The sequence below is a fragment of the Pipistrellus kuhlii genome, unplaced genomic scaffold (genome assembly GCF_014108245.1).
Source record: "Pipistrellus kuhlii isolate mPipKuh1 unplaced genomic scaffold, mPipKuh1.p scaffold_m20_p_3, whole genome shotgun sequence".
NCBI classification, from domain to species: Eukaryota; Metazoa; Chordata; class Mammalia; order Chiroptera; family Vespertilionidae; genus Pipistrellus; species Pipistrellus kuhlii.
In genome coordinates, this window is record NW_023425529.1 from 153825561 (window position 1) to 153853197 (window position 27637).

The 27637-nt window shown below is 40.0% G+C and overlaps 2 protein-coding genes across 4 annotated transcripts; one reads left to right on the top strand and one right to left on the bottom strand.

The window, feature by feature from the left end:
* The first annotated feature begins 343 nt into the window (after positions 1-343).
* Positions 344-23258, top strand: BIVM (basic, immunoglobulin-like variable motif containing). 3 transcript variants are annotated; one of them, XM_045588775.1, is made up of 10 exons: positions 344-471; positions 5127-5721; positions 7271-7397; positions 10055-10150; positions 10443-10547; positions 10765-10859; positions 17796-17928; positions 19603-19689; positions 20490-20586; positions 21579-23258. In XM_045588775.1, exons 2-10 carry the CDS (start codon positions 5244-5246, stop codon positions 21870-21872), a joined length of 1512 nt encoding a protein of 503 aa, XP_045444731.1. In that variant the 5' UTR covers positions 344-471; positions 5127-5243; the 3' UTR covers positions 21873-23258. The 3 variants fall into 3 exon arrangements, with proteins under 3 accessions (XP_045444731.1, XP_045444732.1, XP_036314823.1); XM_045588776.1 differs by having other exon boundaries at positions 19606-19689; XM_036458930.2 differs by lacking the exon at positions 344-471 and adding an exon at positions 1220-1473.
* A 2880-nt stretch (positions 23259-26138) lies between these two features.
* Positions 26139-27426, bottom strand: LOC118730754 (glyceraldehyde-3-phosphate dehydrogenase-like). Its single transcript, XM_036458937.2, has one exon. It carries the CDS (start codon positions 27350-27352, stop codon positions 26351-26353), a length of 1002 nt encoding a protein of 333 aa, XP_036314830.1. The 5' UTR covers positions 27353-27426; the 3' UTR covers positions 26139-26350.
* Between the last annotated feature and the right edge of the window lie 211 nt (positions 27427-27637).

Consider the following 27637-nt stretch of genomic DNA (forward strand, 5'->3'; position numbering starts at 1 on the left):
GTGGACGGTGGATGGACACGCGTCCCCGCGGCGCCGCGGCTTCCTGGGACGTGTAGTCCGCGCCGGGACCAGCGGAAATCCTGCCGGGTTTCCCCATCGCTCACTCATGTATTTGTTTTTGCGGTCAGGGCTTCCACGGAACAGATCAAGGCGACCTCTCTTATAGCAGGGCGCGCGGACCTGGAGGCACCGCTAGGATTTCTTTATATTGTCACTGTATCCTCCGCACCTGCAGAGGTCAGGGGTAAAACACGATGAAAGGAAGGTCTATCCATGGTATCTGACGATTGGTCTCCGGGCACAGCCGTCCAGGGCACAGCGCTGTCCCCCCTCCCCCCCCCCCCCCCCAACTGTCCGATGGGACGAGAGACGCCAGCCCCAGGGTAACAGGAGGACCTGCATCGCAGGCTGCGCGCGGGGACCTGTGATTGGGATCTGGAGCGACCCACCCCCGCCGAACAGGCTATAAAGGTACCCGGGGCCGTGGGCACCGCCAAAGGGGCTGTCGGGCTGGGCCTGGAGCGGCCCGCCTGTCCAAAAACGCTGCCGGGGCGCCCGAGGGCCACGGGGCTCTCTGGACCCCGGGAGTGGTCCCAGCGGAGGTCACTGCGTCGGTACTCGTCCTCCTGGAGGGGAAAAGCGGCGGGACGAGCTGGGCCGCAGGAGGCAGGCAAGGAACGGGTCACCTCGGGAACAAAGCCGGGTTTGGAGCGGGCCCCGCGCGGACCGGTGCCCATGCCAGGAGCCCGCCTGCCTCCCAGCCGCGCTCTGCGGGGCCCGGGCCGGGGCGCGCGGTGCCCATCCCTCCTCCCCTGTGCGCCCGGCGCGGGGCCGGGGCGGTCTCCAGGGGCCTCCTCCGCCTCCTCCCTCCCCTTCTGCACCTGGCCAGCTGCCCCATAATCCCCACGGCCGGGGGCTCCGACAAAGTGGGCCTGGGCGAGGGGGTGGTGTGTGATTTCTTTTCTGTTTTCGTTTTTGTTCTTGCATTAGCTAATGATCTAAGCTCGTGCGTTCCAAAGCTCCAGTCCGGCGATCATTTCTTTTCGTCCGGGGACGACTGCTCCAGTCCCCCCGGCCCCGAGCGCCCTGGGGCGGGGAGGAGGAGGGCCCCCGCCGGCCCCTGCCCGCGCCCCCTGGCGGTGAGCTCCGGCTTCCGGAGGGAGCAGGCGGGGGGGGGGGAGGCCCGGAGGCCTGGCGGACAGCCCGAGGGGCGCGGGCAGGGGGCGAGCCACGCGTTTTCCTTTCGGCCGGCGCCGTTTTCCGCCCAAACAGGCTCAGCGCGGTGGGCATCGGGCATCGGGCGGCGCGAAGGTCTCCTCTGAGCCCGAGGCCTCCGAGCCCCGCTGCGCCGCTGCCTGCTTTGCAGAGGAGGGCGGTCAAGAACACCGCTCGCCTCCCGGGGAACCTGAACTCGACCCTGGTGGACCCCCGGTAACCATCCCAGGCCGGCCCTCTGCCAGGCGAGGGCTTCAGGTCTGATGGGGGAGAGGGGTCTGGGGGTCGTAGGGTAGGATGCGGGGGTGGGGGTGGGGTTGAGGGTTGGGGGGAGACGGAGACCTGAAGCGCTGGGGCTTAGCCTGTGTGCGTCCCGTTTGGCATCCCATCCTTTGTAAGGCATTTGCCTGTGCCTGTGTCTTAGTGGCCTTCCTTAGAGAATAGAGATCATTATAGTTGTCACACGTGGAAAGCTTTTCTGAAGACGTAAGATGCTAAGTTCTCCAAGCAAACTTGATCCTTAAAATATAACTAGAAAAGAATGCGACCTAGGCAGAGAGTAATTCTTACAAATGGAACGTTTAGTTTGCAAAAAAACAGTCCAAGTCGTTATGTTAGCGGTGCATGTAGAGCTGGCCATTTTATGAAAACATTTTGTTGGCACACAGTTAATAACTTCTGTTGCTTGTGCCATGATCTTATGACTAAATCATAATTTGATCATTACGTGCTGCAATCATCAGTAAATCTTAAGATAGTATCGTCTCACTTAGACCAGGGAGCTTCAGTGTTCACAGGTGAAAAGTGGGGAGACGAAGGGGCTCCTCGGATAAAACTCCAGTTCTTAATTGCTAAGGCCACTCCTGGTGAGCCCTCCTGGGATCTGGCTCTGAAGCCTGGGTTTGCAATGATGCCTGACCTGATGCAGGCATTTAAGAATAGGTGTTTGTAGAAGATACTTCTATAAACGCTGGACTTGGGAATTCAATGGTCAGGAAAACCAGACTTGCAAGAGACAGACATTCCTCATATAAACACACACAAGTATAAAAGTAATATTGCACCCTTGTTAAAACCTGTGATAGAAAGTTGTCTGAGCATAAAGCACATACAGGGTGACCAGGGCTATTTTGATGAGCAATGACAGCATCTACCCTGTCTCCCCCCCCCCCCCCCCCAAAGTGACATTTGAAGGATAGCTGAAGGATAAATGGAAATTAATTAAATAAAGAGGGTGAGTGGGAGTAAACAGCATTGAAAGACTGGAAATATGGTCAGTGTGGAGAGAGTGCAGAGAGAGGAAGAGGTGGGTCTAGATTCGGAGTGTCTAACAGCAGAGGGTTTTAGGCAGAGGAGTTTTATGTTGCATGCTTTCCTTTCTAACGTCCATGCACAGGTCAGATTTGAAATGTCAGCTCGGGGGAATGGAGGGGGCTAGGAGTGGGAATGGAATTGGGAATGGCCTATAAAAATAGGGACAGAAGCTGATACAAGGTCTGAGAAAACTGAGCTGTGGGCTGTGGAGTGGAGGGACAAACTATGTTTCTGAACCTCACTATCTGCTGAGGCTATAATTACAGTAGAATACAATAATCTGTCTCCATACTGTCTCTGTTATCAGAAACAATTTGTGCTTGGCTCACTTGTACGAAAGCCTGAGGGCACAATAATACTAGCATCCTTGGTCTCACGGTGTTCTCGCTGAAGTGGAGAGAAAAGGCAGGAGCAGACAGATAAAGAAGAAAGTAATAGCAGTGCTTGGGCCTCGGGATTTGGATAATTTTTACTTTCTCTGTAATATCTCTTGGTACTTTGTAATGTTTTTATGTAATTGGTTTTACTTATGTGGTAAAATTTATAAATATTACAGGTTTTCAAAGACAAATTTCCATAAACAGTGGTTTAATAAGGAAGATTGCAAACTGCTTTACATTTACCCTTGGCCTTTATTGACAATATAAAATATGCTTTTATGCTGATAATCTTTTTATTTTATTTTATTTTATTTTATTTTGGTAAAAGTATAAACAAAGACATCATTTTGACCACTGACCACTATTTAAAAGCAATCAAATCCAAAACACAAACCCATAACAACAAATTCAGACTGTCAAAGGCTTTATTAATCAATTGTTATGTTCTTTCTTTTTTTAAGCTTCCAGAAGCTCAGCCCCTTTACTGTACAATGCAGTAGTATCCCATTGCATATGTTTTTAAAAATATATATATTTTATTGATTTTTTTTTACAGAGAGGAAGGGAGAGCGATAGAGAGCTAGAAACATCGATGAGAGAGAAACATCAACCAGCTGCCTCCTGCACAACCCCCACCGGGGATGTGCCCGCAACCAATGTACATGCTCTTGACCCGAATCGAACCTGGGACCTTTCAGTCCACAGACAGACACTCTATCCACTGAGCCAAACCGGTTTTGGCTAAAGCAAATCTTGATGGACAGATGGAAAGTAGTAAAGTCATAGTATTAACACTCCAGTGACATCAATGGGTAAATCTTCCAGACAGAAACTCAACAAGGAAATAGCAGCCACATTAGATTAGGTGGATTTAATTGATATCTTTAGATATCCGAAAGCAATAAAATACATATTATTTTCATGTGCACATAAAACATTTGCTATGATAGGCCATGTTAGGCCACAAAACAAGTCTCAATAAATTAAAGAAGATTTAAATCATATCAAACATTTTCTCCAAACACAATGGTATGATAACTAGAAGTCAATCACAAGAAAAACAACTGAAAAACACACCAAGATATGGAAGCTAAATAACATGTTAGAAAACAGTGAATGGGCTACCAATGAGATCAAGGAGGAAATAAAAAGATACCTTGAAACAAATGAAAATGACAGCACAACAATCTAAATTATATGGAACACAGCAAAAGCAGTCGTAAGGGAAATCCTATTATTAGAGGCCTACATAAAAAAATATATATATACACCGTATTTTCCGGCGTATAAGACGACCCCCTAATTTTACAGTTAAAACATAGGTTTAGGCCTATATTTGCTGTATAAGACTACTCCCCACTTCAAAGGAAAGACTTACTTTGCCGTCAAGATATGCAGGTAATTTTTGTGCAATTTTGGTCTTTTGCCCCCGATTTTCGGTTGACTTTTTCGTTTCAAAGTCGTCTTATACACCGGAAAATACGGGCCCCTGATCACCTTTCTGCCAATAGCCCTGCTTCTGCCACCGCTGCTCCAAAGCGCTGACAGCACCGGCCCTGCTCACACCCACTGATGATGCTGAGCGATTGGGGCCAGTGCTGTCAGCGGGTGTGAGCAGTAGGTGGCTGTTGCCCTGATTGCCCCTCAGGAGCAGGGGGAGGTGGAGAAGCCCTCAGGGGCGATTGGGGCTGGCAGCCGCCACTGGCACCTACTGATGGCGCTGAGTGATAGGGGCCAGCGCTGGCAGCAGGTGCGAGCACTGGTCGGATTGCGGTGCACAGGAGCAAAGAATTTTCAGTAACCACCAGAGGCTCGCCTCAATGACAGCGACCAGCATCCCGCCTTGATCTGGAGCCCTCCCTCACCAACTCCACCATCCCACCATGGCCAACTCCCACCATGTTCCATGCTCTGCCACCTGCTGCCAACACCTGCCATTTTCTGCACCACCCTCCCAACCCATTTCCAATGGTCAGTGCACATCACAGCGACCTATTCTTCGGTTGTTCTACTGTTAGGTCTATTTGCATATTAGGGTTTTATATATATAGATAACTTTTAATAGGACGGATAGTTAATGATAATTATTCTAGGCATATAGTAGCTGCAAAATAAATATTTATTGAATTAAGGCATATGACACTTGTTACAATTTTTAGGGCTCTTTGTAGTGTCTGGTGGATTGTTGATATCTCTTTCTCCTCTCCCTTTTCTTAGGAGCCCATTTTACAGCTCTCAAGTTTTTGTAGAATGCTGTAAACAGTTGTCACAGTTTTTCAAGAAACAAAGAGTTGCAACTTCCTCCTCCTAATAGAACTTTTATAGTTGCATTCAATGCCTAACGATGCAGAAGCAGAAAGGGCGAACGATTCTGGAAATCATGAGCACAAATCTGAGAGGAGGTCTCCCGAGGAGAACCTACAAGAAGCTGTACAGTCCTTCTGCACTCGTGCCTCAGGAGCACCCCTGGCTGCCAGAGGAGATGGCCATTATCCGTGGAGCTGTCCAGTGACCCATACGCGGGAGAAAATTTATGCCATCTGTTCAGACTATGCCTTTCTCAACCAGGCAACCTCAATCTACAAAACTCCAAATCCATCCCGCACTTCTTGCCTCCCTGATAGTACCTCTTTATCTGCTGGAAATAATTCATCAAGATACATTGGCATCCCACCTAGTACATCAGAAATCATCTACAATGATGAAAATAGCTTGGAAAACTTATCCACTAGCCTGGGCAAGCTACCTCTCGCATGGGAAATTGATAAATCTGAATTTGATGGGGTGACCTCAAATTTGAAACACAAATCAGGTAAGGAAGGAGACATGAAGTTCACATGTGGAAATAAGAAAACACTGTATCTTGTTTAAACTTACCATTAAATATGTTTTCCTTTTTTTTTAAAAAAAATAGGGAACATTGCTATCATCTTGTCTATCACTGTAGTTAAAAGTTATCGGCTAATGTCACTGATTACCGTGCTTCATTAGCCTCTAAAATTCTAAGTGGCTGGGTACACTTCTTAGGGAATCAAGGCATTATTGGGCAGTGAAAACATCTCAAGAAATGGTGGAAAGTAGATTTTCCATTTTCTGGATCTCTTAAGATTTATTTATTATTAAAGGATATTTGTCATAATGAGATTATTTCTCATTTTTTCAAGCTCATGTTTGCCACTGCTTATTTAGCTCTGATAAATTTTGTGTTCTCTAAAGACTTAGAAAGAATAACTAGAGGAAAAGGGGGAAAACTTGTTTCTAGTATAGTGTTTGTTATTATGACATTTTAGAAAAATTAGAGAAATTTCCTGGCTACCAATAGTTTCTAAGTTTCAGCTTGGTATGACTACCAAATTATTTTATTGTACAACATCTTAAATGAATAAAATGGACCCTTTTCCATGTTGTTTTCTGGGCATATGTCTATATAATGTATGTATCATAATTGATTAATAACTATAAAACTAACATACTAGCTTTTATTTAATTTTTGTAACAGATTTATTTCATTTAAAATATAATATGTGTGACATTGTTAAAGTATTGTATTTCAGCATAGCTATCTGAAATGTTAATGGCATTTTAGTGAAATGAAGCTCAGATGTTATTAATATTTTAATTGATGTAATTTTTTACTGAATAATACATTCGTATGGCTCAGAAATAAAAAGCATAAAAATAAACACTTAAAGACAAACTCATTTTTGTCTTACTTTTGTCTAGCTCCCAATTCTCCTCCCCTCATCGGTAACCAATATTATTTATCTTATGTGTCTTTTGAGAGAAAGAGATATACACATACACACACAGAAAAGAGACTGTTTTCCACTCTAGGTCCTGGTGCTCAAGTTGCATTTTAATAATGCACACATGTGCGTCATTTTTAATCCATTTTGTGGGCTCTGTAGGCTTGGAGTCATTTTTAAATATCACATCATTGCATTAGTGGATCTAATGTTTTTACTTTTTAACAGAATTACATTAATGTGGTTGTATTGTTTTATAGAAAGGATTCATTTTCTGGAAAGTGCTTTAGTTAAATATTTTACAGTTGGTAATTTGATTTTCTAAATTAAAAGATTTTGTGATTGATTCATGTACTAGTTAAGTGATCAGCTTAGGAATTGGAATATGTAAATCTGATAGGAAATAGCATTTATGGTTGTTTAAATCTGTTTTTATTTTCTCTCTGTAGGTAGGAGAGAATTTATGAGGATACATTTATTTATTCAATATATTTACAAATATCATTTTTAGACTAGTGACAGTTACTTTTTAATTTTGTTCAACAATTAATATCATTGCCCTGGCAGTTTACTTCATATTAAGCAGTTTGCTTATTTTATACCCTTACATTCTAGGCAATGTAAAGAAACAAATTTCCAAGAAAAAAGCTTCAGATAAAAAAGGAAGACATCAAAGGGAGTGGCCCCAGCATTCTCCTCTTGAAGATATTAAGCAGCGGAAAGTATTAGACCTCAGACGGTGGTAAGCTCTAAAAATTGATTTTTTTTTTTCTTCCTTAACCACAATGCCAGTGTTATACCTATTAAAGTTAGCAACATTTCCTTAGTATTAAATTCCTAAGTTAAATTTAGATTTCCCAGATTGCTCTGAAAATGTCTTCATACTTGGTTGTTCGCTGTGGGACCCAACTATGAACCATACTTTGTGTTAGCTTATAACTCACATGTCTCTCCTTCTTATTTATGTTATTTATGTATGTATGTAAGTATGTATGTATTTATTTATTATTTAATCTTTATTGTTCAGATTATTACAGTTGTTCCTCTTTTTCCCCCCATTGCTCCCCTCCACCTGGTTCCCACCCCACCCTCTGCCCTTACCTCTCCCCCCACTGTCTTCATCCATAGGTGTACGATTTTCGTTCAGTCTCTTCCTGCACCCCCACATCCCTTCACCCTGAGAATTGTCAGTTCACTCCCTTTCTATGCCCTTGATTCTATTATATTCACCAATTTATTCTGTTCATCAGATTTTTTTATTCACTTGATTATTAGATTCACTTGTTGATAGATATGTATTTGTTGTTCATAATTTTAATCTTTACCTTTTACTTCTTCTTCCTCTTTTTAAAGAATACCTTTCTGCATTTCATATAATACTGGTTTGGTGGTGATGAATCCTTTAGCTTTTTCGTATTTGTGAAGCTCTTTATCTGACCTTCAATTCTGATTGATAGATTTGCTGGGTAGAGTAATCTTGGTTGTAGATTCTTGCCACTCATCACTTTGCATATTTCTTTCCACTCCCATCTGGCCTGCATAGTTTCTGTTGAGAAATCAGCTGACAGTCATATGGGTGCTCCCTTGTAACTGTTTTTCTAGGTAACTGTTTTTCTCTTGCTGCTTTTAATATTCTTTGTCTTTGCTCTTGGCATTTTAATTATGATGTGTCTTGGTGTAGTCCTCTTTGGATTCCTTTTGTTTGAGGTTCTGTGCTTCCAGGACTTGTAAGTCTATTTCTTTCACCAGGTGGGGGAAGTTTCCTGTCATTATTTCTTCAAATAGGTTTTCAATATCTTGCTCTCTCTTTTCTTCTGGCACCCCCATAATTCTGATGTTGGTATGCTTGAAATTGTCCCAGAGGCTCCTTACACTATCTTCATATTTTTGGATTCTTTTTTCTTTTCCGGTTGAGTGTTTTTTGCTTCTTTGTATTTCAAATCTTTGATATGATTCTTGTGATCTTATAGTCTGCTGTTGGATCTCTGTATATTATTTTTTATTTCAGTCAGTGTATACTTAATTTCTAGTTGGTCCTTTTTCATATCCTCGAGGGTCTCGCTAAATTTATTGGCCTTTTCTAGAAAATTCTTGAAAAACCTTATAACCGTGGTTTTGAACTCTATATCCACTATTTTGCTTTCCTCCATTTCTTTCATTTGTGATCTGTTTCTGTGTCTGCATTTTGACTGCTTCCCTGATTTGGTAGAGTAGCTTTGTATGCTATGTATCCTATCGGTCCTAGTGGCTCAGTCTCCCCAGTTACCTGAGGGCCTAAACGGGTAGTCAGACATCCCTCTCAAAATCCAGAACTGCTGGCTCCCAACTGCTTGCCTGCCTGCCTTCTTGATGGCATCTTGGTTGTGTTAATTTGCATACTTGCTTCTGATTGGCTGGTGGGCATGGCTTATGGGCTTAGCGGAGGCATGGTCAATTTGCATGCTTCTTTTTCATTAGTGTAGATTATACACAAAAATAACCCAAAATATATTAAAGACATAAATGTAAGACTTAAAAGGATAAAACTCATAGAAAAATTCATAGGGGACAAGTTTTATGACCTTGGATTTAGAAGTGATTTCTGGGATATGACACTAAAACCACAGGTAACAAAATCAAAAATAGACAAAAGGAGGCTATATCTTAAAAACTTAAAAAAAATTATCCATGTCAAAGTAAACAACAAAGTGAAAAGGCAACATACAGAGCAGGAGAAAATATTTGTAGACCATCTACAGACCAATTAGAAATTTGCACTGAAATTTTTGTAGTTGGTGTCTACATTCATGTACCACTAGAGGCTTGGTGCATGAATTCATGCACAGGTGGGGTCCAGCTGGCCCATCCTAATGGGTGCCCATTTGGCCAGGCTGGTGGTGGGGAAGGCCGTGGGCAATTGGCTGGTCAGTCCCGCTCCCCATTGAGGTGTTGGGGGCTGATTGGGGACCAGGCGGTGTGGGAAAGAGGGGACCATTAGGGCCCGGATCAGGCTGGTTGGCTGCTGCAGTGCGCTTCATAGCCACTGGTTATTCTGGTCAGTCCACCATTTTGATTTCTGGATATATATATATATATATATATATATATATATATGTGTGTGTAATTTTCCCCCATTGTTTTACATAACATCTATTTTAGTAGTCATACTTAGCTGTCTTTATTTAAGTGCAGACTTTATTTTATTGCACTTGGAATATTTTATTGCAATTGGAATATTGTCGTTATGCATTTATGATACATTTAATAAATATAAAAATATTTTAAGCGAATAAAGATTTTATCTTGGTTTAAATGATCAAAATTTTCAATATGTTAAAACAGTTTTAGTTGCCATGAGAGCTGCATTTTTATATATCTATTTTGTATTCATTCAAGTAAAAAAAATCTTTTTTTTTCCAGGTACTGCATAAGCCGACCACAGTATAAGACTTCTTGTGGTATCTCTTCCTTAGTTTCATGTTGGAATTTCTTATATAGCACAGTGGGAGCTGGAAAGTGAGTATGTTGATTTATTGGTATCTAAACTCCCATGCTGTTTGGTGTTGCTTTTTCTATAATGGAAAGTTTTTAAGGATAGATTTTTCATAAATTGAGAAAAAAACTACTGCATTTTGTTTTAAGTCTTTTAGCTAAGATATGTGTGTACATTATTTTTGATAAAATAAAAATTAAAAACATTACCAAAATTTTTTACAGATCAGACAATGTTAATTAATATTAACATTGAGACAGGTTATATTTGCATATGGTTGGAATTGTACAATGAAAGACCATGTTTCTTTTGTAGTCTTCCACCAATTACCCAAGAAGAAGCATTACATATTTTGGGCTTTCAACCCCCATTTGAAGATATTAGATTTGGCCCTTTCACTGGAAATACAACACTTATGAGGTATGAAGCTCTCGCTTAGAGACATATTTTATTTCTAGTTCTATAAAATAATAATGCTGTAGATGCAAGTTGATAGTAAACCATGTATGCAGCTGCCAGGCCCCAATGTGTAGTAGATACACCAAACTTGGGCTCTGCCTGAATTTCTCTCGAATTGGAATAATGCCATCTTTATTATGGAACTGTTTCTATGAGCAAATCTTCTCATTATTTTCAGATGGTTCAGACAAATTAATGACCACTTCCATGTAAAAGGATGCTCGTATGTTTTATATAAGCCTCATGGGAAGAATAAAACAGCTGGAGAAACTGGTAGGTAAACATAGAAGATTAATATACATGTACATGCATGTGTATTCATACATGTTTTAAACCACCTCAAGGATTAGCTGTTTTGATTATGTAAACTAGGGGTGTCGAACTCAATCAGAGAAGGGGCCAAAATCTAAAATCCAGCCTAAATCGCGGGCCGAATGGTTTACTGAACAGTCATCAACTGTCATTGTGATGGAAACGCAGCAGAGTGCAGTGATGACAGCGCGGTGCGGGCCACATTGCAAGGCCTGGCGGGACGGATTTGGCCCGCGGGCCTTGTGTTTGACACATGTGATGTAAATACTAAGCACAGTCTGTTACTTTTATATCTCTTTAGCTGAGGGAGAAATCATAATAGTAACCTGTAGGGCACTTTTCAATATACAGTTTAATATTTTTCTTTTAAAATGTTTTATTGATTTTTAAGGAGAGAGGAGGGGAGAGGGAGAAAGAGAGAGAAACATTGATGTGGGAGTGAGATATCAATTGGCTGCCTCACATCTCCTACCAGGGATTGAGCCCGCAACCAGGGTATGTGCCCTGACCAGGAGTCCAACAGCCAATCTTTTGTTGTACGGGACGACACTCAACCAACTGTAAAGTATTTAATAAATACTTCTTTAATAGATTATATTGTTTTGATCTATGGGGAATGTGAATGAATGTATGTATGTGTGTGTTTGCACACCCGTATGTGTTGATAAAACTCAGAAAGAAGTATGGAATTTGCAGTTCCTTTTCCTAAAAAGTAATGCAGGGATTTTAGAGTATTTGATGTTAGACCTGCATAACAACAGGAAAATTTAGAGTATTTGATGTTAGACCTGCATAACTACAGGAAAATTGACTGTGAAAGTGACAAAGTTCTATTATGGAATAATCTTGTATGATACATAACAGAGTAATGGAGTTGATTTTAAGGATTGCTTTAGGTACTAATTAAATTTGCATTATTTTACCATCTCACACCTGTCAGAATGGCTATCATCAACAAATCAACAAATGATAAGTGCTGGCGAGGATGTGGAGAAAAAGGAACCCTTGTGTACTGCTGGTGGGAATGCAGACTGGTGCAACCACTGTGGAGAACAGTACGGAGTTTCTCAAAAAACCAAAAATGGAACTCCCATTTGACCCAGTGATCCCACTTCTAGAAATATATCCCAAGAAACTAGAACCACCAATCAGAAAGGATATATACAGCCCCATGTTCATAGCAGCACGATCTACAATAGCTTGGAAATAGATTTGGAAACAGCCTAAGTGCCCATCAATAAATATTAATACTGTATTTTCCCAGTTTTATTCCTGTCTTCATTTTCCTGTTACAATATTTGACTCCTCACTGTTTCTTTCTCTGGGCGTATTTTCTGAAGGATGATTTGCCTCCCCCCTCTGGGAATGTTCTTCTTCTTCAATAATCAGAATCAGTGGTCTTGTGCAAGCTCTGCTTTATCTGAAGCTTTCGCTGCCACTTTAGAAGTCGATCCCTCTTAATTCCAATGGTAATGATGATTTGCGTCTGTCTTGTGGCATTTGACATATTAGCCCTTTTATCATGTTGCATCTTTTTAATGAGTCTGCCCAGCTCCTAGATCACAGGGACTGCCCTTAGTGGCCCTATGACTCCTTATGTTGTCCTGTGACCTCACACGTTACCCTGGAACTTCTGATTGTATTCAGAGGAGAAGTGGTGCCTGTGTTGAGTAAAAGTATTTTCTGTTCTCTCTCGTTGTGGAAGAAAGAGTTGCAGAATTAGGCTTTTCTTATTTGTCTCTTGGATATGCAGTAGTAAAAACCATTGTCAGTTGTTGCTGTTCATTTAAAAAGTACTTTGAAATGTATCTCCTCTTTTTGTTTCAGTTATTATTATTATTCTTTTTTTAGGATGGTTAGACCTGTTTTCCACAATAGACTTTACATTTTCTTGGGGACTCTGTTTCTTTGATTTTATAACACCCCCATTTTTGCTGACATGTTAATTTCCTCAGCTCACTCATGGAATAAAAACAAAATCCAGGGATTTTGACAAAATTAACAGATCTTGCTGTTAATATACATTGAAGTATGTTTTTCAGAGATACAATTACTTACAATAAAAGTTTGTGTTAGAAGTTATCAACATTAGTTTCAAACTATTGGTTCACTCCTTGTTTTTTTTTTTTTGTTTTTTTTTTACTTATTATTACTATTACTATTATTCATTTATTATTATTCAGGAACTTCAAACTGTTGGTTCACTTAGCTACCAACATTTGTGCCAGAGAAGTCTAGATTCATTTTTTAATTAGCTAGCTTGACAATTATACTAAATGCTTGTTCATTTTTATTCTTCTAGTAGGTATTGTAACGCATTGTTTTTGCTTAACAGGGAATAGCTATCTCTGCCCAACCCCAAAATAACTCATGTATATCCTCACTGGAGCCACTGCTGCCAGCTTACTGCAGTGCATTAGCTCATCTCACGTGGACTTTGCATTAAGTTTTCATTCTTCTCATCCACTGGTTTTCCCCAACTCGTAATAGACACAAGGCCAGATAAATCTTGTTAATGTGCAGTGCTAATAGATCTCTTTCTTTTTAAAGAGCTCTTCAATGCTTGCTTAAAGCATAAATACTTTAGCATCATTCAAAGCCAATATAGATTGGCCTTCCACTGCTGTCCTACATTTCCCAGTTATATTTTAAATATTTTCAAGGGAGTAAGAGACTTGTAGGATATTATGTTGGTGGATTATAAAATCTCATTCTTGTCTTTCAAGGTGTAAAAATACATTCTAATAAATTGTTTTAGAGTTCTTTATAGCCTTTCTATAGATGATCAAGCTCTACAGAAGAAACTCATACTAAACTCAGTGAATATCAGAATGTTGGTATGTTAACTTAGATAAACATATCAGAGATACCAGAATTCTCTGGTTGGCTGATTAGGACATATACTGCAGGCCACCTAACTCTAGTGTTGTTTTTCTCCTTTCTTTATATCATACAAATTAGGGCTGTGCATTTTGTAGTGGCTGCTTTGTTGCTTGAATTTCAGATTTTTTTATATATACTCTGGTCTAGAGTGAACATCGTTCTGAATTTAGTTTACATATGTAACACATTTATATGTCTTGTCCTAAATGGAATTATTTTATTGGATGACCATTTGAATGCATTAAATACTGTATTTACTGTCTTTTATTTTAAAGGATGATCTTTTTATGACTTTGCCGTGAAGTTCTCGGAGTGCCTCTCTCTACTATCATACCCTGAATTTTAAACTAGACCACTTGATGTTCTCTGGTTATATCCCTCTCCCTCCAGTGATTTTGGTTTTCCCCTCATGCTCTTTCTTCTTCCTGAAATCCTACCACTTCAATAATTCCATCTTGGATGCCATCCCTTCTTGATTCCATAGACCTGATGTGCACTTTCTTCTTTGCATTGCAAACCTTTGTTGTGGCACTGTCTTATTCTGCCCTGTAGTAAAGGTACTTGTTTTATCCTTCCTATGAGGTCAGCTTCACACATTGTGTTATTATTTGTTTTTTTAGGTGCTCATAAATTACGTACTGAATTGAGTTAAATAAGATTTCCTCTTAACTCTAGACTGGTGGCTCTCAAAATATGGTCCCTAGATTAACGTCAGCAACACCTGATATAATATTAGACATGCAAATTCTTGGTCCCCATTGCACTAGTGATCTGTTGTTTAACAAGCCTTGCAAGCTCAAATTTGAAAACTGCTGCAGTCTTTCTAAAGAGGTGATATCTAACCTCTTTATTAAGAGCTTGGGAATCTGGAATACTTTCCAGAACATTAAAGTAATCGCTAATCCAGTGCCTACTGCAAATATCTACTTCACAAGTCTATGAGGGACATCAGAATGAGACAGTGTCTGTAAAAGATACAATATGCTTGTTGTTTGCTTCTGTGTTGTTCTGTCCCCTAAAATTTCGCTGCCCCCCACCCCATATCTTCCTCATCTTTCATGTTTCAGCTTAAACGCCACCACCTCCAAGGAGCCATCACTGAATATTAAAGTCTGATGCCTGAGCCTTCTTTAACCCAGCATCCTATTTATTTCACTTAAAGCACAAATTACCATCCATAATTATTTTATTGTTCGTTTCCTCCAGTGGACAGTCAGCTCCATGAGGCCAGGAACCCAGCCTGTTCCCTCCTGTCTTCCCAGTGCCTCACACATGGGAGGGCTCAATAAATATGTGTTAAAAATAATTGCTAACTATAGTCACAATAAAGAAGTGAGCCGTTTTGTATTACATCTGACTTAAGGACGGATGTGATACAAAACACAGATTTCTATTGAAAAGTTATATACAAGTTCTTACATTGCAATTTTAGTCATTTAGGAAAATTTTTTATTTGGCATTTCTACAATTTTTTAATTATCTCGAGTTTTTTCCTAAACTGGTTATGTGCATAAATATTTTTTAGACTTATTGAATTTATGAGTAGTCTAAGTCTATATATTTAAATTTGATCACTATCCTAGAACCTATCTGCAAATCAAGTTCAACTATGGAAATAAAATATTGAGTTTCTTCTGAATTTTAGTTATTATTTTTCATTTAGAGCTTCCCTTGGCTGTCAATTTTTAAATTGTCGGGAGAACCCAAAAAGAAAGATGGGCTGAAACCGGTTTGGCTCAGTGGATAGAGCGTCAGCTTGCGGATTGAGGGGTCCCGGGTTTGATTCCGGTCCAGGGCATGTACCTAGGTTGCGGGCACATCCCCAGTGGGGGGTGTGCAGGAGGCAGCTGATCGATGATTCTCTCTCATCGATGTTTCTAACTCTCTCTCTCTCTCTCTTTCTCTCTGAAAAATCAATAAAATATATACGATAAAAAAAATCAAAAAGAAAGATGTATTTATCATAAAATAGAGATTTTAAGCAGAAAAGACCACCTTGCCATACATGTATGTTCTGATGGTAAGCCATGAGGCAAAAATCTATGGGAAAGATGGATGAAACCTTAGAGGAAGTTTAAGACAGAAATGGAATTGTATCTGTGGAACTCATAACTTGTGTGCATCTGCAGGGGTGGGTTGGGGTTCACCTCCTTGGCTCTGCTACAGCCATTGACCGCAGTTCTTGGAGTTCTTCAGCTACTTCTGTGGCTAGAAAGGCAATCAGAGAAACCATGATTTGCAAGCTTCCATCTACTTCAGCTATTTTTAGGATTTCCAGTTTCAATAGGCTATTGTTATGAATAATTTAGTTTCTTATAGGAGATGCAGGATACTGAAATCTCAGTTAATGGTTTTAAGTATTAAGTGCTGGTAAAAAGTTGTTGCTTATGGTAATTCTTTCCCCACCCAATTTCTTTATTGGTGAAGGTATCACATATTTGTCCTCATGTCTCCATTCCCATCTCCCACCCCTCCCCACTCATGCCCCCACCTCCCTATTGGCTTTGACCACTGGATAGGCTCATATGTATGCACACAAGTCCTCTGGTTGATCTCTCCCTTTTATCCCCACCCTCCCCCTGAGGTCCAAGAGTTTGATCCATGTCTCCTTGTCTCTGGGTCTATTCTTGTTCATCAGTCTATGTTGTTCACCATTTCCCCTAGATGAGTGAGATCATGTCCTACTGGAAATATACTTATAAGAATAAAAAATGAGACAAGTAATAAAGGTTATGCTTGAGGCGGGGGTATGGAGGATTGGAATGGGGGTTGAGGACAAATATGCGATACCTTAATCAATAAAAAATAAAAAAATAAATGAAATCATACAGTAAAAAAAATAATAATGGTTATGCTGAAAGGCAAATGAATCAGTCTGTAGTGAGTTTCTTTCTGGGCCAACAGTTCTTTTGAGACCCAATCTCAGTGTCAAACAGTTCCTTATGTGTATATGTCAGCAATGTATTTCAGTTCTGGATGGTGGAGAAATGGTGGTAATGCTGGTCCGACCCTCTTATGGTAATTCTTTTGAAATTAGCTCACAAGTAATTTAGCCATGGGAAATATACAAGGAGGAACAATTATAAGAGGATGCCCTGGTACTTACTACCTGTCTGTTTCTACAGATATTCTTATGTTGTAGAAGCTGCTCCTCCAATCTGTATAACTTTTGGAGAAAGAGTAAATTGTATGTCAGTAAGAGGAAGTTTCCATATTTGGAACTTTATCACCTGGAATTTATATTCATATAGCTCAGTGGTCATCAAACTGGGATGTACACACTGTAGAGCTATACAAGATGACCACTGTGGTAAGGAAAGAACATACTAGAATGTTTATACTTTAAACTAATTTAAAATTCCTACTTTTTGTACATCCTTAAAAAAACACATATTAGTACAGTAGTATATGCACAGAGTTATAAACAAAGATGCTTATAATGGGCATATTTATTCAGAAATGTCCAGTCACAGATGTGCTCAACCAGAAAAGTTAAGACCATTACTATATGCACTACATATATATGATAATTAAATTTCATAGACAAGGATGTGTGTTTATCAGGAGGTTTTGGTAAGCAAGTCATATTTCAGTTCTGTAGTTTGCTATTCTGTTTTTCTGAGTTTCAGTGTGAAGGGTGCAGCTGAAAATAATTAATATTTTTTGTATCATCAGTAGCTTCTCATTTTCCCCCAGCCATGTCAGTGTGTTCCCAGTAATGTCTCTGCTGTCTTTCAGTTGTTCACCAGTCCTTTGTGTAAAGTAGGGGTGTCGAACTCAATCAGAGAAGAGGCCAAAATCTAAAATCCAGCCTAAATCGCGGGCCGAATGGTTTACTGAACAGTCATAAACTGTCATTGTGATGGAAATGCAGCGGAGTGCAGTGATGACAGCGCGGTGCGGGCCACATTGCAAGGCCTGGCGGGACGGATTTGGCCCGCGGGCTGTGTGTTTGACACATGTGGAAGCATGGATAGTGCTTCATGGTCCTTAGTTGTTGTTTTTTTATTGTAGCTTCAGGGGCCTTGCTGAAGTTAACTCGTGGATTAAAAGATGAATCCATGGCTTATATTTATCATTGCCAGAATCATTACTTTTGTCCGATTGGCTTTGAAGCAACCCCTGTTAAAGCCAATAAGGCATTCAGGTAAGCATTTCTGTATGTTATGTGGGTGCTTGACCATGAGATGGATTGTAGAAAGCATTTAAGAAATATTTAGTACTTAGAAATTGGAAGACTTAGTGATTTGCTTTCCTTCTATGAAGTAATATTATTCTGTAAGCATTTGAGATTATTCTTTTGCAGAATTGCATTTGATTGAATTGTATTTATTTGACAAAATTATTTATTTTAAAATTTATTAAGCTGACTGAATTTTATTTATTTATTTTTACATTTTTTAATTAAATTATTATCTGTGTACATATTTTAACATTGCCCCCCTCCTCCCATACATACCCTCCCTCCCCAGAGTTTTGTGTCCATTGGTTGTACTTATATGCATGTATACAATTCCTTTGGTTGATCTATTACCTCCCCCAGTTCTTCCTACCCTCCCTGCTGTAATTTGCCAGTCTGCTTGTTGCTTTACAGTCTCTATATCTATCTTTTGGTTCATCGGTTTACAATGTTCTTTATTATCCATAAATGAGTGAGGTCATGTGGTGTTTCTCTTTCATTGACTGGCTTATTTCACTCATAAACTGAATGAATTTTAGTACTCTTTCCCCTCCTTAGCAAGTTTTCTACATGCTGGGTTGGTATACTGCCAGGATAGTTAAAAGCTCAGGAAGAAGTGTCCTATTTTTGAATGATGAAAACAGAGGCCATGAATACTTTTCGTTAAAGTATTGCTAGGCATGCTTTTCTTCACCCAGTTAAGGTTCTGTTTTTGGTTTGTTTGTTTGTTTTTTCACACCTGAAGGAGAAGAGGTAGAACACTGTCCTCTCAGAGAGGACTGAAACCGAGGCTGGGAGAATATGGCTTGGTCATCAGGGGGATGGGACGGGTTCTTTGAGGCTGGACGCTATGTGAACTTTGAATCCCACTCAAGGCATTTGGAGTTGGGCAAGGATGGAGGGTTGTGGGCTAGAGATCCTGAGACAGGCAGGATCGAGCTGGCAGAAGCAGGATGTTGGATATTGAATTTTGTGAATGTTGGGTAAGAGGACAACCACTTGATTTCTCTAAATCCCAAAATGTTTTATTCATCTCTCTGGAGGTGAGGTATGTTGTTTTTCTTATGTGGTTTTTACCCTGCATTGTCACCTTATTTCAGACATCTATCACATGCAAAATGTGAAAAACTAGTACTTCTACTTGTCCACTATGGAGGAGCATTTTTCACCTCTGCCTATACCTAAGAATCACTTGAGATGCTCTTCAAACTGAAAATCCTTGCCTGTACTCCACTCTTGACCTATCTGAATTAGAATTTCCCAGGGCAGGATTAGGGCATCAGTATGTTTAACAGTTCCACAGGCGATTCGCTGCTTTAGGGTTTTATTTTTAGGATGCCTTTTGAGACTTTTTAAATGCCTCGTAAAAGAGTAGCTGAAGAATTCTGAGCATGATAGGATGTTTCCTCCCTGTTTAGATGCTGAGAGGTAGCATATGACAACTTTTTTAGCCCTAGATTTTATAGAAGTCAAGTCCAAAATTTAATTTATGCTTTCTCTTTGTGTTCAAACATTTGTTCAAGCCCAAACTCTAATATCTATAAACTTTAAAATGTCTTTTATTAATATATAATTGAAGCACTATTTTCAAGGGCATAAATGACCTTCATTAAACATACTGTGAATGTATTTTAAATCTAGCAGGGGTCCCCTCTCATCACAAGAAGTAGAATATTGGATCTTAATTGGAGAATCAAGTAGAAAACATCCTGCTATTCACTGTAAAAAGTATGTTAACTTCCTTTTTTTTCAATTTCTGCTGAAAAGCCTGTTTGAATTTTGATTGGAATACAATCCATAGAATCCATAGTTTAATTTGCAGAAAATTACATCATAACAATATGGAGCTTTCTAATTTGTGAATATAGACTATACTTCCACGCAATTACAGCTTTAATTTCTCTTCTGCAATACTTTGTATTTTTCAATACCGATTTTATGTATATTTTGTTAACATTTTCTCTTAAGTGTATTTTATGATGCTATTGTAAATTGATTTCCCCCTCCCACTTCTGTTATTTTCTGACTGGGCACAGAAATACAATTGGCTTTTCTATATAGGCCTTAAATCTTGCATCTTGGCTAAATTCACTTATTCATTCTGTTAATATTTTAATAAATAATCAATACAAAGCAGTTTGTAATTACTTTGGATTTTCCACACAATCATATTGTCTGTAAATAAAGGCATGTTAATTTTAAGTGTTTTGGAAATATATTTGACTCTAATTAAGGAGGAAATATAGACTGTTCCTACTTTAGCCTGCAACCTATCAATAATAGGTTGATACATATTTATTTCATAGGGAGACTAACCATTTTTAAACTGAGAATCTTGGCAATAGTTGCATAAACAGAATTGCCATAAAAACAAGTTTATTAGAACTTAGTAGGTGGAACAATCCTGAGATAAACAACTTATTGCCACAGTAATATTGTAGAATATTGCTCATGTGAAAAGTTTCATTACAGTGGTATTTTGTACCAAAAAGAAAACTGTGCTTTATATTCTTCCTTCTTAACTATAGGTGGGCAGATATTGTTACTGATCTGAATACTCAAAATCCAGAATTTCTAGATATCCGGCACTTGGAGAGGGGGCTACAGTATCGAAAAACCAAAAAGGTAAGAACGCCATTGTATGTGAAGTCATTTCCCAACTGGCCAAAATGCAATAGTTTACTCTAGATTATAAATAATAGAAACCCAGTTTAGAACATCTTTGACAGAGAAGTGAAAATTATTTTAAAACACAGGGGTAGGTTAAAAACGAAAGGGCAAGGTATGTAGCCTGGATTCATAAGGGCCTGGTACCAGGTAAAAGAATGTCAACAGAGACCAAGTAGATAGTCTGTAATTCTTTTGGAAGTTGTATGTTGTTGTCTTTTTGTCTAATTACTTACTTCCTGATGATGATTATCATCTTTATGTCTCTTTTAGATGTGCAGTCTATACTGAGATTGGCCTGCCTCAGGCCTAGTCCCATAGTTTTGGCCCAGCTTGGCCCTACACATGGCTAGGGAATTGCCAAATCTGAGGTGTTCACTCCTGAGCCACATTAACTGTGGCCTCAAGCAAAGCCATGTATACGAACAAGACTACTGGGGGTCTTTCTCAGAGGAAGATAGATTCTATGGATTGAGTAGACATCCCATTGATGTAATCCTACTAACAAATGAAGGGTGTGCAAGAGAGGAAGAGGAATGATGGTGTTTAGATCAGGCAGAAGGGGAGGTTCTAGAGTAATGTGAGTGGCATATGAGGGAAAGGTGTTTTGGCTCCTTTGTTTCCTGGTTAACTTTCCAAGGATTCTCAATAAAGAGGCAAAGAGAAAAGACTCAAGAAATTAATCCTTCCTGTTGGTGCAAATGGGTGACTTAGTGCATTCGGGATATTCTTGACTTTCTTAATTTAGTATGCTACTATCAAATATTGACAAAGGGCATTGTTACAGTTTTGTAATGACAGCTGATCAGAGTAAATGCAGGATAATGTGATCTGATATTGTCTGAAAGAATAAGTACTGTTTTGAGGCAGATGAAGGGGGAACATATAAGGGAATTCATAGGAAATTCATTTCCCATCATTTTCTTCATGCAACTTTTTTTCCTTCTCAGGTTGGGGGAAATTTGCATTGTATTATAGCATTCCAGAGACTTAGTTGGCAAAGGTTTGGCCTTTGGAACTTTCCATTTGGAACTATTAGACAAGAGTCACAACCTCCAACACATGGCCAGGGAATTGCCAAATCTGAGAGTGAAGACAATATCTCCAAGAAGCATCATGGGCGCCTGGGCCGGTCTTTCAGCGCTAGTTTCCATCAGGAATCAGCATGGAAAAAGATGTCCAGTATTCATGAGAGAAGGAACAGTGGCTACCAGGGTTACAGTGATTATGGTGGGAATGATTGACTGTGCTTGGGTACTGAAAAACTCATGTTATGCAATGGTTTGTACAGGACTACATTAAGACAGCAGAAGATCTTATTAAGTCAACTTAAAAGAGGAACAGATCTGGTGGTATAAAACATAACCCTGTAGTTCTCCAGTAAATAAGCTTGTATATGATTCTAATGGGTGATTTCAGATATATAAGCAGATAAGCACAGACTATTTAAGGGTATATAAACATTCTGGACAATTTAACAAACTCCAATACAATTACATATAAACAAATACAAATTTACTTAATAACATCACAATTTGAAATAGTTAATCTTGATAGGATTTATTATGACTTGATCCCAAGACATTCCTTGCAGATAGTTTTATTCTTAAACTCATTATATAAGGCACCATCTGCCCTAAAATAAAAATAAATAAATAAAAATGGGGCTATTGGTTTCTTGTTTTCTGTCATGGTTAAAGCTCATTTAAAATCATTCAGTGAATCTGGTAATTCTTTCCCTTATAGCAGTATCTTGCCTGCCTCATTTGTTTCTTGGTTAACTTTCTCAGGATTTTTAATAAAGAGGCAAAAGAGAAAAGACTCAAGAAACTAATTCTTTCTATTGGTGCAAATGAGTGACCTAATGCATTGTTTCAGGATATTCTTGACTTTCTTGACTTGGTATGTTACTATCAAATATTGACAAGATCTATAGGTCTTGAAAGATTTAGATCTATAATCTGTTTTAGGCATTGAGTAAAAGAACAATTGGCATCCATAATTTCTATATCCATGGTAATCTGTGAAATGAGATCTGATATTTGATTAGTCCTTCAATATGGAGTTATATATTGATAACAGCATCAAAGATGTATTCAGAAGGCAACTATCCATATTCCACACACTGAGCTGTTTTCTTTTTTAAAACATTAGATAATTAGTTGTTTGAAGCGAGTGTTAAATAGTTCAGAAGGTGTGAATTTTATATATTTGAGCTCCTCTGTATTTGCTGTCAGTTTTTCTTGTGTAGTCAACTCGTGACTCACAAAGGATTAGGATCTCTTGTACTTTCATTTCAGAGGCTGTTCCAGAAATCAAATCAGTAACTTGATTATTACAAGGTGCTGAATATGTTGGTAACAATATTGCAATACATCTCAAGGAGAAGGTTCAGATTTTTATTTTTAAAATATTTTTATTTTCTCTTGAATTTTATATCCATGTGTCCATTCAGACATGTGTAAGCCTACAAAAGGGGATATAAATTATGAAATGGTCATTTTTCTGAAGGAAATATTTTGCTTGAAATGCAGTGGACTGAAAGAGATTTGTAGGTTGTTGATTTTGTTACTTCATACTGGAACTTTTACGAAGTTTTCATCAAATAAATTTTTGTTTTCTACTTTTAATCATGTGAATGTTTTAACCTTTATTTTAGAGAGTTTTATCATTTTGTTTGAAGTACATAATTTGTCAATTCTGTCTAAGTAGTGTGTTATAAGAAACCATCTTGTATGTGACTTTTATAATTAATGGAATAATATGCATTGACTTCTATTTAGATTTCTATAAGACTTTATAATAAGAAATTGGAAACATAATTCTTATTAGCTTGAAACAAGTGAAGTTTTTCAATTTTGTAGGTCAAACATGGTTGAATATCAACAACTTAATTTAGTTTGAATATTTCAGAGATGAGAACGAGCCACGAGGAAATGAGACAAATGCAAGATAAAATGAAGAATATAGTGACACCTAACATCGCTAATAAGTTTGGGTTTCAAGAGCACACTGAAGTTTACAGACTTTCCAGAAACAATCAGCAAGTTATTCCACACTTCTCTTTCAATATTAGTAACATTCCTATCAGGTTTATTTTTTTGGTCAAGTCCTCTTAGGAGTGTCCATAGAAGCATTAAGGGTTCAAACACTGGCTCTGCATTTACTACCTGTATCACCTTGGGCAAAGTAAGATTTTTTTTTTTTAATGTGCTTGTTTCCTCATTGGTAAAATTGGGATAATAGTATCTATTTTATAAATTGTTTTGAATAATTAAGTTAGTACATATAATGTGTTCAGAACAGTGCTTTATAGGTAGGAATTGCTATTTAAGTGCTTGCTATTACTCCAGAAGATGTGTATTTTACTGTTCTGAAACTTGAGAGCCCATTAATCAGCATCTCAAGGAGCTAATGGCTAATAAAAGAGACACCTCTTAGTTGCTATTCCTTCAAAAGAATATTTTGTATTTTAAGAAATGTGCTCTGGTTTTATTTTTTTTAATTTTCATTTATTTTTTTTTTTAAAGAAATATATTTTATTGATTTTTTTACAGAGAGGAAGAGAGGGGGATAGAGAGCTAGAAACGTCGATGAGAGAGAAACATCGACCAGCTGCCTCTTTCACACCCCCTACCAGGGATGTGCCCACAATCAAGGTACATGCCCTTGACCGGAATCGAACCCGGGACCTTTCAGTCCACAGACCGATGCTCTACCACTGAGCCAAACCGGTTCCGGTGTGCTCTGGTTTTAAAAACACTTATAGTATTCACATGCTCACATTAGCTTTTTTTTTTTTTTTTTCCCCCAGCTCTCAGTAAAAAAAAAAAAAAAAAAAAAAAAAGTTCATTTACATAACATCCTGAAACTGTTTCTTTTCCCAGTACTATTTCCCATCATTTGGCCAAGCTGGAGCAGTAGCTATAACTTTCCATCTTGCCTTCTCCTGGATAGTGGAAGGGCTCTGGCAAGGTGCTCTAGGATGTGATGACATTCTGAATCTGTTTACCCAGAGCATTATCTCCTTTAATCGTTTACTTAAACTAGGCACTGTTATCCACTGGTTGTTTGATGTTAAATCTCTGATCTTGGAACAACCCCCCAAAAATGGTGGCATCTCCATTTTATTCGCAGACCCTCAATGGTGAAGAAACTTGCCTAAGATTATAGGGGATCTTACGTTTGCTAGGGCTACCACAACACCATACCACAAACTGGGTGGCTTAAACAACGGAAATTTATTTTCTCACAGTTCTGTAAGAGCTAGAAGTCCAAGATCAAGGTTTTGACGGGTTTACTTTTTCCTGCCTTTCTCCTTGGCATGCAGAGGGCTGCCTTCTCGCTGTGTCCTCACATGGTGTTTTCTCTGTTTACACATCCCTGGTGTCTCTCTGCTTCAGACCCTAGTCAGATTGGATTAGTCTCACCCTACGGGCCTTATTTTAACTTAATCAACTTTTAAAACTCTCTATCTCCAAATACAGTCACATTATGAGTTCCTGGGGGTTAGGACTTCAACATAATTTTGGAGGGGAACACAATTCAGCCCATTAACACGGCCTATTATTGTAGCTCAGGTGGGATCTGTACCAGTGTCATCCTGCCTTGGGAGGAAATTCATTAAGCTGTGTGGAAGGAGCATGAAGAGCTTCAGAGGAAGCTGAAGAGATTTTTTTAGAAAATACATGTGGAATCCCTGCTGAGTGTCAGGAGTGGGGGACATAACATTCAACAAAATAGTGCTTGGCTTCTGTGTTTACATAGTGTTTACAGTCTACTGTGGAGGGAGACAAAAATTGAATAGGCAATTATATTAACCTCTGTAAAATACAACTAAGAACGATTTCTAGGAATTATCCGCCTTTTGATTCTGAAGCTAGTTTCAGTAATTCCATTCTGAACCAGTAGGTCAAAGCTGTCATTTATTATCTACTCATGTAAACACTTTGCATACAATCAGCTCTGTTTCTAGCTAAAGTAGCCTGCATGACTGGTGTGATGCCCAGCTTACAAATGAAGAAATAGAATTTCTGAACCACTGGTACCTGAACTATAATGGGGTGTGGTTGGATCTGAATCTTGGCCTGAGGTTTCCAGTCACTGCCTTCCCGGGAACTCATCTGGCAATTAGTTTCTTGTCATTTCTGAGCAACAGGCGGCGGAACACTAAATTTTAAATGCCAGAGAAAAATAAACTATATTTCAAGGGTTAAGGCTTTAAATCTTATTACAAGTTATCAAACAAATATTAACTAAAAATGCCAGCAGAGCATCCACCTTTCTGTTGTTGCTTTGAGTAAAAATTACTTTTAGTAATCAAGAGTGTTCACAAGTCCCTGGTTGGGTATTTCAGTTGGTAGGGGGGGAAGGGGGGTTCTGTCTTTAAACCAAGATTGCAGGCTGGATCCCCGTCAGGCCAAATGCCAAGAAGCAACCAAGGGATGCATCAATAAGTGGAGCAACAAACCCACGTTCCTCTGTCTCTATCTAAAATCAACTTAAAAACACTTTTTTTTTTTTTTTTGGCTGGGTACAGTGAACTTTATTGATGGTGCATGACAAAATAGGGCTTCCTACGCCCCTCCCCTTCTTCAGGGGGTCTGGGGTGTAAACGGTGGTCAGGAGGTTCTCAGTGTGTCGGGGACTGATCCGGGGTAAGGATGCCCCAGCAGCGGAGGGCCTCTCTTCCTCTTGCTGGGGCTGGTGACCCGGGGAGCTCTTACTCCTTGGAAGCCATGTGGACCATGAGGTCCACCACCCTGTTGCTGTAGCCAAATTCATTGTCATACCAGGAAACGAGCTTGACAAAGTGGTCATTGAGGGCAATGCCAGCCCCAGCATCAAAGATGGAGGAGTGGGTGTCACTGTTAAAGTCGCAGGAGACAACCTGGTCCTCAGTGTAGCCCAGGATGCCCTTGAGGGGGCCCTCTGCTGCCTGCTTCACCACCTTCTTGATATCATCGTATTTGGCAGCTTTCTCCAGGCGGCAGGTCAGATCCACAACCGACACGTTGGGGACGGGGACACCGAAGGCCATGCCAGTGAGCTTGCCATTCAGCTCAGGGATGACCTTGCCCACGGCCTTGGCAGCGCCAGTACAAGCAGGGATGATGTTCTGGGCAGCCCCTCGGCCATCACGCCACAGCTTCCCAGAGGGGCCATCCACGGTCTTCTGGGTGGCGGTGATGGCGTGGACTGTGGTCATGAGTCCCTCCACGATGCCAAAGTTGTCATGGATGACCTTGGCCAGGGGGGCCAAGCAGTTGGTGGTGCAGGAGGCATTGCTGACGATCTTGAGGGAGTTGTCATACTTCTCATGGTTCACACCCATCACGAACATGGGGGCATCCGCAGAAGGGGCCGAGATGATGACCCTCTTGGCTCCGCCCTTCAAATGAGCCCCAGCCTTCTCCATGGTAGTGAAGACTCCGGTGGACTCCACAACATACTCAGCGCCAGCATCACCCCATTTGATGTGGGTGGGATCTTGCTCCTGGAAGACGGTGATGGGCTTTCCGTTGATGACAAGCTTCCCGTTCTCGGCCTTGACGGTGCCTCTGAACTTGCCATGAGTAGAATCGTACTGGAACATGTAGACCATGTAGTTGAGGTCAATGAAGGGGTCATTGATGGCGACAACTTGCACTTTGCCAGATTCCATCGCAGCCCTGGTGACCAGGCGCCCAATGCGGCCAAATCCGTTCACTCCGACCTTCACCATCGTGCCTCAGGGTTGTGGCTGCTGGCACGGCACGGACGGAGAGGCTGTCTGTCGAACAGGAGGAGCAGCGAGCCTAAAAACACTTTTCTCAACCAGCGGCCAGCGGGGAGAACTGATACGTAGAAAGTCGTCGTTACCTCAGTAAGAACTCGCTTTGTGCACCGTTTTAACGTTTCACGGAGACAGAACGCCAGCGAGGACTGACCAATGGAGACCTCACTTCCGGAGTGCGGGGCGCGTCCCTACGGCGTCAGCTCGGGGAAGCGCGACTTCCGTTCTGCGCGC